This window comes from Arachis ipaensis, chromosome B01 (genome assembly GCF_000816755.2).
Source record: "Arachis ipaensis cultivar K30076 chromosome B01, Araip1.1, whole genome shotgun sequence".
Taxonomy (NCBI): Eukaryota; Viridiplantae; Streptophyta; class Magnoliopsida; order Fabales; family Fabaceae; genus Arachis; species Arachis ipaensis.
This window is the reverse complement of record NC_029785.2, coordinates 1214536-1227830: the sequence shown is the minus strand read 5'-3', so window position 1 is coordinate 1227830 and position 13295 is coordinate 1214536. Positions and strand designations below refer to the sequence as shown.

Sequence of the window (13295 nt, the reverse complement as noted above, 5' to 3'; positions counted from 1 at the left end):
GATGGAGAATTTACAATCTCATCCTTGTGGTGAGTGGTGAGTGGTGACCACGATCCAACGGTAGACATGGTGGGTTAGTACTGTCCCGATTTTGGGAAAAGGGCCACAACTTGAAAATGAAGTATGAAGCATTATTGTACATTACGGTGGTTTACTAGTCGTGATGATTGAAGGGGCAAGCGTTTTCGGAACTTTTACGTTTGATTTTACTTGCAACTTACCTCCCTTTTCAGCTTGTATTTTGGATTTAAGTGTTGTTGCGAGTTATATCTCCCTTTTTCTTTCTTTACTTCCATGCACAAAGCCAAGAATCATCAAATGGAAACACACGTAAAACGTTATTCTCCTCTATTTGTTCTACGTTATTGAAAGAGGTTCATGCACGAGATTTAGTCTAAAGAAAATACTCACATACATATTAAAATAATATATAAAATATAAAAAAATATACATTACAACAAAAAAAATTCACATATTGATTTGTCTTCTTTTTTATCTTTGCACACTTGCAAAGTGGTTGCAATATATATGAGAGCACAGATATTTTAACCTAAAACAAAACTGATTTTATACAAATTATTTTAATTATTATATTACAGACCTACTGAAAATTAGTCGTCTATTTACATAAAATACATATTAAAATATAAAATATACATAAAAATATGTATAACAATACATGTATATATATAAAAATGATATGTAATAATTGATTTGATGATTAAATTTTTAGTGTATACATACTATTTTTTATTATTTTAATCTCTTAAATGGTTGTTGATCAGAGGTGAAATTAATTCTCTTATTGAAATAATTTTTTTTGTTGTAAGGGATCACGAAGGATTATAATCACGTGACATGTCACATAATAATTGATGATATGTCACATATATCATATAACATGTCACTATCCCACCAACGAGACTAAGAAACAAAATTAAGTTTAAGAAACTAATTTAAATCAAGACTATTTCATAAATTGAAATATTTAAATCCGTGTAACTATGGATAACACAACTAAATTAAAAACTGATCCGCTATTAAACCTAAAATGATTCCAAATTTCCAATTCTAGAAGACGTAGTTGAGTGTATCACAAATTCGAGTAGTTTGAGAATTGATCGCTATAGGCATATATAGTTATATTAGTTTGATGTCACTATAACTTTATCTCAAAAAAGAAGGTTTCACAAAAATAATCCATCACAGCTCGATCTTTCTTTAACACCAAAAGGACAAAAAGAGTGGTTATAATAAATCATATTTAAGATGCTAATTAGAACCATCCCATGATAATATTGATCTTAGTCCATGTTAAAAATTAATGCCATGTGAAAGGTATTGAATTTTCAAGACTCAGAAGAATGAGAATTAGAACACAAAATATAGAGATATCAGAGATATGTAAAAGAAAAAAAAAAAAAAAGTAAAAATTGTATTAAAATTAGAGTACATAAGAGTACAATTTATGTTAGGTTATATACATAGACTTAACTAATTTCATTAGCTGTCATTTACTATTATATCCTTTTGCCATGTAACTTATGATGGCCCATTTAAAAACATATCTCATAAAGCATATTCATTGATGCTAGCATAATGCAATGTACGTATATAATTGTCAACTTTAAATATTATTTTAAAAAAGAAAAAAATTGTTTAAGAGTGAATTTGCCTAAATAAAAATTATTAGTAATAAGCTAGTAATAGGTCATGATTAAGTAATAAATAAATGGTCAAAGATTTAAATATCTGTAATTTTAAAATATATACTCTATCGTCTATATATATGCAAGAGAGGATGAGAATGGATAAATATATATGTGACAAGCTTGAGTTAAAAAATAAGTTATCAATCAAGTTTCAAATAAAGAGAACATAAATAATATTTGAAAATTCCTTTTCTTACAAGGATATTTTGAATTCCTTAATTCAATATTTTAATAATAAAAAAGAACATTCTTTAAAAAATCAATATTATTCTTAATTAAACTAATAAGGAACACATATAGGTGAGATTATTTGCCACTCAGTCAAAATGTCCAATAGCAAAATGAATGTATGCGTGCTACTCAAATATAACCCACCAATAAACGGTGAAAATATTATTAAATAATGAATTCAAGTGAAAATTGAACCAAAACATACAATGCAATCACCACACATATATAAGGCCTAACGAACTTGCTTCAACCTTTTTCTATTTATATATCCAATGAATTTTCTTGTAGGGTCTTTGTCATTCCAAACATTTGGTAGATTTCTCGTTTAATAATCTTATGATATATATTATATTGACTTATTGAGAATAAGGTCACCCACTTGATAGAAGCGTATATCTATATATGACAAAGTGCACATTAAGGAACAAATGGTAAGTTTTTGAAAAAGTACAAGACATGGAATGACACTTATATGGATCTTGTTTATGTTTTTTTTCCCATGAGTTGGGCAACTACTGTGGAATCGTCAGAGATCATATTAGGTGAACTAGTTTTGTAAATTGGTGCCAGAAAGAATAATATGGAGGAGTAATTATCTCTGAAACTAGGTTTTGACAGACATAATTTAATTTACCTCTTTCTAAACATAGCTATTGTTGGGAGATTCAATAATATTTGGTGCAATTAAAAAAGAGGAATGCTAGGGACAGCAATTTTTGTTATTTGTAGCCATCAAATAGCCATCAATGATAGTTTTAATGGTGTGAGATTGGTGTGAGATTTCATTCAATGACTCACTTTTCTTTGCTGGTTACATGCTGACCAGAATTGAACAAAGTTGCTGGCCCCCTAGACTTTTCATTTAAAAAATATCATTAACCATAGTATACCAATCTCTTTTTTTTTCTAACTTTTTGTTTTACAATATAATGAGTATTGAAACTAATTAATTATAGGATAAAGCATATTTTGTCTCTAAAATTATCCAAAATTTTTAAAAAATTTTCTAAATTTTATTTTGTATCAATTTTATTCCAAAAGTTTTCGATTTGCATCAAATATATTTTTGGCAGCTAATTTTTCAAAAAATTTATGACTAATTCAGCAATAATAATTTCACAAGAACAATCTTTCATATAAGCAAATTAGACATAATTGTCATGGATTATTATTAGATTAGTCTTAAATTTTCTGAAAATTTAGCTGTCAATAGTATATTTGATGTAAATCGAAAATTTTTCAAACAAAATAAAATTTAAGAGTATTTTTAAAACTTTTAACAATCTTTTGAGACAAAATATACTTTCCTCTTAATTATATTGAGGAACTTCTCTCATTGATCTAGTAGGTATGTTAATAATGTTATGTTATATACTGATATATATGCATATTAAATTAAAATGACCAAAAATTATATATACATTGTATATTTTTATAATTACATATACGACATATATGTTATGTTTAATAATTTATTATAATTTATGATGAGAACTGACTTTATTTCTTTTTAAAATATCTAAAATGCTAAAAAAAATCTAGAAATAAGATTTAAAGGAAAATTCTTCATAAAATTTCATAAAAATTCTATTATTAATGAATTTGATGATTTAAAAGAATATTGTATACTACTTCATATACTCTCTTTATAAAAATACAACATATATTTTAATGCTTATATGATGGTAATTGATATCAATTTTTAGTCTATGTATTATGTATATATATTCTTGGTCTCTCTGTTTTCTATTATTCTATTTTGACTTTTTTTTTTAATGTGAATAACTCTTTTATGGACACATCTTGATTTGTGAATGTGAGATTTATTCTCCATGGAACGTAAGCAGAAGTAGTACATTATTCATGAGAATATAAATTTTTATTTCAAGAAGAGGTTTCCCACCGGAAAAATGTACCTTCTCCCTTATGTCATGTAAACTTGCAAGAAAATGTTGGTGGGTCCTGGCTGAATCCCATTCAACAAATATTATTAGAAAATTAAAATTTTTTATTCTTAAAATTGATAATTTTATGACAAGTGAATTTAAAAAAAATGTGAATGACCAAATCTTATTGAAAAATAAAAAATTCTAGAAATCAAATTTTGATTCGATTTTTGTATGCACCTTCAAAATAATTATTCAAGTGTCACCACAAAAAATTTAGATCAAATAAATAAATCGTTTGCTAAATACAATTTTTTTTGTCACTTATAAAAATGTAATATTTGTTGATTATTTTTGTCATATTTTTAAATTATTCAAAAGACTTATTCATTATTTATATTTTGAAGGTTTTTTTATCTGTAGCATAATATTTCGAGTACCAAAAAACAATTCTCTTTGGTGCATTTTAATCTTTTTATTATAAGTATATTGATCTTATCAATAAAGATATAATTTTAAACAAGTAATTATTCATATGAAGATATTTTTTTATATAAAAATATAACTGAAAATTGTAAGATGATTCAGAATGTTAACTAGATATTTTCTTTTCAAATAATACATACATGTAATGCTTAACGAAAATTACAAACTAATATACATGTTTGAATTTAATGCCTTCCAATAGAAATTTACATTATGGGAATCATACAGTTACTGGTGCATATTGCCAGCATAATTGAGAAAAATAGTAACTTGAGATGCAAGTAATCACCATATCCGATTAGTTTTATGCTTTTGACGGAACTGCTTCTTTGTTATACACCATGGACCAGGAAAGGTACTTAACTGTACATAATCCATAAACAGTTAGAAATTAGAGTTACTATTATTGAGTAATCAAGATAATAATGAAAATTAAACATGAGTATAGTAATAAAAAAAGAAAAAAGCAAAACATTATAAAAATACGATTAAGTCTTTATAAAACATTCAACATGAAATATATTGGATTGATAAACACAAGTTTGTCAATGTTAGTGAATAGCTCACATTGCCAATCATCTTTGCTCCAAACCATGCCGAATCCGCGCCATATGGAGGAGGTATGACTGTGATTCTGTCTGACAGGTTGGGATCAACCAAGGCATGAAGTTCTTTCTCTAATCTCTCTGAACCAGAGTGATCACAGAAGTAGCATTATTAGAACTTGTTGCTAGTATCTCATCACCATGTGTTCTCAGTAAGTTTTTAGTTCAATTTCATTTTTCAGCTCTGTTATAAGGATTTAAAAGATAGAATGCAACAATTAAAGGGATATTTACCTGCCAAACCTGGTAAACATGCACTGCCCCCACATAAGACTACGGTCTTGAACCAATTCGTGTCCGCGGTTAATTCTGCAGAATGGCAATGGTCGATGCACAGAGCAACGGCCTGGTGCAAACCCATTGCTCGTCTGTAAAACAAGTGCGAAATGTGCTTAAGCTACAATTGAGCAAAAATCTTGAAGAAATAAATAAGATAGTGACTAAGAACTCTCTAGATGTTGAATGAAATATTTGTCCATAGATAAATGTAGATGAAGATTTTCATTTGAATTTTAAACTGAATCCCATATTTGTCCAACAAAATGTCCTCATCCTTTTCAGAAAACATCATGATGAATCAATCTTTTTTGGATAGAAAGATGAAGGATCAAATTAGAAGCTTAATAAAATCCTATTCATTTTTTCGAGACTTTGAAGCAATGATTGAGTTGTCTCTATTTGACTTCAAGGTCATCGATTCAAGTCATGGAATCAGCCACTGATACAACTATCAATTAGGCTACCTAGATTACACTCTTTGCATGCGGCTGTTCGAACTATACATTAAAGAGGGTCAGAGGGATGCTTATGGTGCTCTTTTTCTTTGTTGATATTTGTTGACATATCTACTAAAATTAAAAAATATTGGCACTAACAAATGGCTCAACTATAAGCTTAGGTAACAAAACCCAAGTTCATTCAAAGCACCAAAAAAAGGAAGAAAAAATAAATTGCAATTTAAGTTTTATTTTAGATGATTGAGATGCATTTTTCCTATAATGAAACTGTTGAAACGGTATTGTAAGAAAGTACGAAAACTTACACTCCGGCAAGACGTGGCTGGAATAAGATCTCTCCGGTTTGAAAGCGCTCTTTTTTAAGTATAAACCATCCTTCTCCTGCAGCTTCAAATGATGCTTGTGTATCTTTAGATAGCTCTGCTTCATAATCAATAGCAACATAGCATAGCTTCTGTTACCATGCAACCAACAAAATATCAGACAATAACACTGAGATTATTTCAATGTAGAAGTAGTCCCTCTCACCACACTGCAGAGAAAAATCATATGAAAGGGGGAAAGAATAATGAAAGTCACAAAAGAAATCAGCAATCCTATTCCTGTTCCGTGCATTTAATTACTCATAAACAAAACTCAACTCCACCTGAATTGTTAATTTAACCTTGGTCTTATGGAATCATATATAGGAATACATTACATTGCTCTTCTAAAATTCAAGCAAAAACAAAAAGGAATGGTATTAATAGTTTAGTACCTCTTTCAGCATTCGAACAGTGTACATTGATTCAAAACTCATGTTATTCTGTTGCATTTGTTCTCTAAGGAATCCAGTGAGCTTTAGGGCTCCCAACCCCACAACCTCCACACCCACTTTTCGCATCACTTTGCCATTTAAAACTGTAAAACAAACCATTTAGATATGCTTCGGACAAAAACTTTATACATCACGATGCAAGAGGTGATTATTAAGAATTGACTACCTCTTAAAGCCACTAAGGCAGCAGATTTCAAAGGTACTTCATGCAAGAAATTCATTGTTATACATAAACTAGAAATTTAGAGAGAGAGATATGAGGAAAGAAGTTACAGAACATACTTGGAACAACAGATGTGACTTGAAAACCTATATTCACAACTATTCCAGAAGTTTGTTTGGCAGCAAAAAGAGCTAGAACTGCCTACATTTGCAAAAGCGAAATATACAATTAAAAACATTAATCGTAAAATGGAACCGGATTGCAGTTCTTTTCATTTTTTTTATTCTTTATTTTAGTACTATCAAAAGTTACCTGATTTAGAGCACAAACAGCAGGAACATTCATGTCAAACAGGGCAGTATAGATTGCTTCCTTAAGCTGCCGCCTTGAGGCTTTGGCTGATTCAGTATCTGCAATGAGAAACATATATAACAAATATTTCACTTGGGTGATGACATATAAAAAAGTGTGTTGTATAAGCTTCTTCTTTATCTACAATATTGACCTGGATAGATTGCAACTCATAACAGCTTTTGAATATAAAAGCATCAAAAACAGTATATCATGTTTGCAGCCCATTTTTCATTTTTCTTTCAAATTCCAAAACAATGGAAGAAAATCATAAAATGTAACTGACCGTCATAGTGGCATATTGGTATAGAAACAACAACTGGTTGAGAACTTGGTTTCGCCTTCATCCTGCGAGAAAGCAACAAATATATTATACAGATTAGACATAAGTAGCAATATTTCTATCAGCAGCATACTAATCATCACCGAAGCATAATAAATTACTCATTTATCAGCAGTGAATTATTGCACCAAGAATGACTTGCACCTGCTATAAATAGTCCAAAAAAAGTGTCTGAGTCTGGTGTATATTGGCGTTTCCACATTACCAAATTCCTGCATATCAAATTCCCAAACATATATTAACCTTTTAAATACCATGTAAGCAGCAATGTTGAACCTTGCAATCATTTGTTTCAAACCAAGATAGCCTTACCAGAAAGGTCGCCGACCGCCATGATGGACAAGGGAGTGTGCTCCAACCATATTTGCAATAGCCAGAACCACCTGGACAAGAAGAAAAAGAACACCAACTAAGTAACCACATTAAATATGACAACAAAAGCAAGCATACACTCAAGCAAATTGCGAGACTCACCATCAATGATAACAGAACAAGGCAGTCTTGCACGCTGGCCATAAACTTGCTTGAATGACACAGATGGCATCTCAGCAACTGAGGTTCTGCAGTTGCAAATGCATTTGGATAATAGTTAAAAATTACAACCATAGTACACAAAAGTAGTTAGTTACTAAACGAGTATAAAATACACGTTGAAAATGAGTTAATAAGCACATGTGCTAACACAAATATATAATAACAATTTGGTGGGTGGAAACTCAAGTGCAATCGACTTCACGTGAAAATTGATACTTGAGAGCCATGATTTGACTGATTTGACTAAATTTTTATCTAACAGGCTCTCAGATATCAACTTCACGTGAAGTCGATTTCACCTAATTTTTCACCCAATTTGGTGACTATTTTTGGTATGTACGCAGAAATCATATTATTGTTCAAACGAATAAAAATGAAAAAAATTCTAGAAATCGAATTTAGTATCGTACTTTCTACTTAATTATCTAAATATTCCAAAACAAATTCTATCAAATACATCAGTCTCCCACTAAAATCTAGAATTCAACGCCAACATGAAGATACGACAACTCATTTCCTAACCTCTAACCAAGCATGAATAATATCACTATCGCAGAGCAAAACAGCGCATACAAAATCACCAAACAAAGATAATCACAACGATTTGTAATCCATAGTTCCAAGATGGAAGGTGCGTTACTCACGGAAGAGGAAGAAGAGGGTAAGCAGAGGCCAGAAAAGTCTCGGAGAAAAGCACGGAATCCCATGGCTGAGGATGGTGGACCTCAAGAAAGTGGGCCCAGAGTTCGTTATCGGAGATGAGGGATCGCCACTTTCTGTTAACCACGCTGAGCTGAGCGGCCTGCTTTGGGCCCAATAACCGTACGATCTGCATCACAATCTCGTTTGGAAGTGATTCCAGCAACGAACCTGAAGAAGCAGCAGCTTCGGATGAGGGTCGGGGGTTGTTATACGACGCCGTTTCACTGCAAACGCATAGTTTTCTGAAGAGTGTTGCCATCATGGTTTGTGTTTCAGAGTCAGAGGAGTGTGGACTTGCAACTTGCAACTTCCGAAAAATCATGAAAGCGGTTAGCTCTTTCAGTACTTACATTTTATTTCTTCCTCTCCTCGCTTAACACGTGGCAGAAATAAGATAGGAAGAGTTTCAGGTATACGGAGAATACGGTGTTCCAATTATTTTAACTGTTGATTTTAATTATAAAAACGGTTAAAATAATTAGAACATCGGTGTTCTCCGGTACACCTGATAACTTTCCAATAAGATATGAGTAAATAGTTAAATTAGTCTCAGAAAAATGATTCGTTTTTTAACTTGTTCTTCTAAATATTTTTTTAATCAAATTCGTTTTTTAAATATTTTAAATTAGTCATGTAAATCATTTTGCCACTTTTTTTTATGGTGTCAAAATTTGTTAAGGTAGCACATTAAATGACACTACAACACACTTTTAAAAGTTTCAATTGACTATTAATATAATAAACGAAAAAATTTGAGGTATTGAAATTCATCAAGATTGATTTGATCTAATTTCTTAAATTAACCATGTTAATAGTCAATTAAGATTACTAAGTATGTGTTGTGATATTACTTAACGTACCACATCAACAAACTTTGACACCGTTAGTAATAAAAATGACAGAAAAACTAATATAATTAATTTAAAATCTTTAAATGATGAATTTGATTAAAAAAATCTTTTAATATTTAATTTGAAGAATGAGTAATTTTTCAAGTAGTAATTTGATTATTTATTCAATAAAATATCATCAAATCAAATGGAGTGCAATTACCTTCACATAAGATTAATAGTTAGAACTGTTGGATGATTTGTATAATAATTCTTAATTATCAACTTTACAAAAAAATTATTTACATATAAAGTTTTACTTTGAAAAAATTCTTTTTGAATTATATTTGACTGAAAAAATATGAAACTAGTTTATAATTCGAAACTAATAATTTTAAGCTAAAAAGTAATTTATAAACAAAAAAATAATTTTTATAGTAGATGATTATAAGCAAAAATTTAGTTTTTAAATTATAATAATGATATCAATCTGACTTTATAAGTATTAAATATCAAATAATGTAAATAATCCTTTTATACCTATTAAGTATTAAATATCAAAGAATGTGTGTGTAAGTGAATGCACATTATTAGCATTATTTTAATCTCTTAGGTTAATAACAATGAGTCAATGATATGATAGTTTTTAGAGATTAAAAACCACTCAAACCATAGAAAATGATAAAAATTATACTTCAATTTTTGTTGTGGATATTAATATTACTTTATTACTATTTTTGTAAAAAAGTAAAGAAGAAACAAAAAGTTTAACTATCATGTATTAGAATATATATTAAAGTTATTACTTATTACTAATAAAAGTTTTTAAGAATTTTAATTTTAATATTTGAGGTAACTATCTCTATTCTCCTTCTTTTATTCTACTTTGGCATTCTTAATTTCCCTCTGTAGTTAAAATTTCAAGATCAAGTTCTTCTCTTTGTGTCATTACCAAAAGAGAATTTCAAACTATTAACAGAAATTGTTCCTTTTTTTTTCTTGGTGGCCAAGTTAACTCAATCTCTTAGTTTACCCTCTTCCGTTTCCTTAACTTCAATCTATTTATGCTTTTTGGGTTCAAATAATTAACATTCTCTCTTACTCTCCATCGATCACCCCAAAAAACCCAATAAAGTTCGTTTCTTTTTTGTTTTCTTAGCTAAATTCTTTCATGGAAGAAGACCAAGAGTCACACCCACAAAAGGGTCATCATCAACAAGATGACAATTACCAAAACAACCCTTTTGATGATGATCAATTCAAGCCTAGCAACAAGAAGTTATGCATCAAGTTCAAGGTCACAAACACAACAGAAGAAGCTCATAACAACAAGAAGATCAGGAAGAATGAGCATGATCTTGATCATAATGTGTGCCTTTTGTGCTATAAATCATTTGGTTCATGTAAAGCTCTAGCTGGACACATGAGGGTTCATGCCTTAAGCACCAAGAAATTAGTTCGTGATGATGCTAAACAAGGAACAACAAAGGACTCAAAAAGTTCCAAACTTTCGCTTACCCTTTTGAAAGGTTGGTCTGTGACAGCCAAGAGAGGCAGAAAAGGTATATCCTTTGGTGAAAAATCAGGTTCTGTTGGTGTCAATTTGGAATATGACAATGATGAGATTGAGATGCAAGAAGCAGCCAATGAACTAATGCTCTTAGCTACCGGATTCAATCACAAATGCGAAGATTTCTCTAAGGTTGGTGTTGATCAGGTTGAGTTGTTGCCAGTTTCTGGCATCAAGGAGCTGAAGATTGAAGAGAAGAAGCCATTAAGTCATGAAGAGGGGTTTGCAACTGTTTGGGGTTCTCAGGCTTCTAATGGCAGCATTGTTAGCATTAATAAGAAGAAGAAATGGATAAAAAAAATGAAGTTAACTGAATTAAGAACAGCTGAGGAGAAGAAGAAGGAGGATTTGGATAATGGCTCGGTGAAAAGGAAATTAAGAAAATCAAATAACATTCAGAAGATTATGAACAATGAATCTAAATCATGTTTTGTGTCTGCCACAGAGAAAGTAGCAGGATTAGTAGTGAAGGAAGAACATCAAGTCAGTGTTGTTGTTGATGAATCTCATGAAAATGGGAATGAGAATTGTCCCAAGATTTTGAGTTTTGATCTTAATGAGGTTCCAACTATGGATGAAGAAGGTGATACTTTTCAATCAGAGTTATTTATGGCATCATCATCATCATCATCTAGTTATGCTTCTTCCCAAAGTTCAGTTACTCATTGGTGAGTTTAATGTTTCAATGTTCTGAAGATTAAAGTATTAGATTCTGATGTTCCAATTGGTTTTTGTCTTAGTCTCAAGTCTTTGGACACTTGCAAGTGAAACCATTAGTCATAATAGATAAGGAACCATCATGGTTGTTTCTTTAGTTTTTTGGTAGGGTCATAAAGGTCTTTGTCTTTATGTGTTTTACTTCATTCATGTGAAGCATGATGTTTCAGCAAGTTTGTTTTGAAGGAAAACAACCAAATAGGCCTAAAAGCTTAAATGCAATTTGACAATACCTTTTTCATTGTTACAAATTATTAGATAATCATTTAACCATTATCACTTTCTTTGTGGATTATTTACTTGTGGCCCCTTTTTTTTTTTGTATTAGTGCCTAATTAAACTTTGTTTAACTTCATTTTAAATTCTCTAGTGCCTAAATGGCATTCTTATTTTCACACTAGTATTTAAAAATAAAGATAATAAAAGGAAGAAAACAAAAAGAAGGAGGAAAACATAAAATTACATGAAGGATTTATCCTAGACTTGTTCTTACTATTTGATGATTAATATCCTCTCAAATTTTGCGCATAAAAATGTCTATAAAAAGGATGAAGACAAAAATAAACAATTCTCAACTTGAAATAATTTTTATTGTCAATTTTTGTCCATTCAAAAATTTAAAAACTACAAATCCAAAATCCATGCAGGTCGATTATTAGTTTATCACAAATTTATCCTAATTATTAATACCATAACTATTGTACTTTCAAATTAGAGGAATAGGACAAAAATGTCTTACAGCCCGTTTGGGAAGTAGTAGAAGCTACCTTTTTTTTTAACTTTTTTTTTTCACGCAAGGTCTGCTAGAAGTATTGGCCTTCCACCATCATTCCACCATCATTCTCACTCAATGTTCCAAACTTCACCATTTTCACGTAATGATTCATGTGATGGAAGTATTGATCCTCCATCACCATTTTCATTTTAGACAATATTGCATCTGAACAACCTACTACATATATTCCTTCTAAGTATTTTTTTTTATCATTTTATCACTCTATTTTTTATTATTAAATTTGTATTTAACTGTGGTATGAAATTTCAGTTTTAATTTTATTTTTTTCACATGTGATTTTATAACTTGTTATTATTTTCATAGTTAATTATAGCAAGTTCTTGACCTCAATAAAGGAGAAGGAAGTTCTAATAGGAGTAAAAAAATAAAAAACAGCAACAAAATATACATTGACACACATTTTATATTTATTTTTTATTTTCACCTATCATATCATACACAATATTAGTGATTAGGTTATGTAAAATCAACATTCGATATTGGAAAGTATTTGTTATCATTGTTATTTTAATATTCATTCTCTTCTGTAAAAAAATTTTATTTTTTGAGTTATTTATCCAAACACTACAACTTTAAAATAAGTACTTTTATAACTAAAAATCCAAACACAAAATAACTTATTTATAAGCTGAAATTAATAAAGTTCTTATGCTTTAAGCTCTTTTTCCAAAAGAACTTATTTAAGTTATTTATCCAAACTGGACCTTATACTCTTATGGATGATATTGAAGCCTATTTTCGTAATTTCCAAGACATAAACCAAACTATAGGCAAAGAAATGGAAACCTCTTGGAAGTAACTTAATTTGTTCTGAA

General features: G+C 29.9%; 1 protein-coding gene across 1 annotated transcript; it reads right to left on the bottom strand.

The window, feature by feature from the left end:
- Positions 4392 to 8913, bottom strand: LOC107617589 (actin-related protein 8). The gene is made up of 12 exons (XM_016319721.2): positions 8510 to 8913; positions 7806 to 7891; positions 7644 to 7714; positions 7476 to 7543; positions 7275 to 7336; positions 6950 to 7047; positions 6757 to 6838; positions 6415 to 6557; positions 5963 to 6111; positions 5155 to 5288; positions 4883 to 5001; positions 4392 to 4678 (listed from the first exon to the last, which is right to left on the bottom strand). The coding sequence occupies exons 1-12, from the start codon at positions 8887 to 8889 to the stop codon at positions 4601 to 4603; spliced, it is 1470 nt and encodes a 489-aa protein (XP_016175207.1). The 5' UTR covers positions 8890 to 8913; the 3' UTR covers positions 4392 to 4600.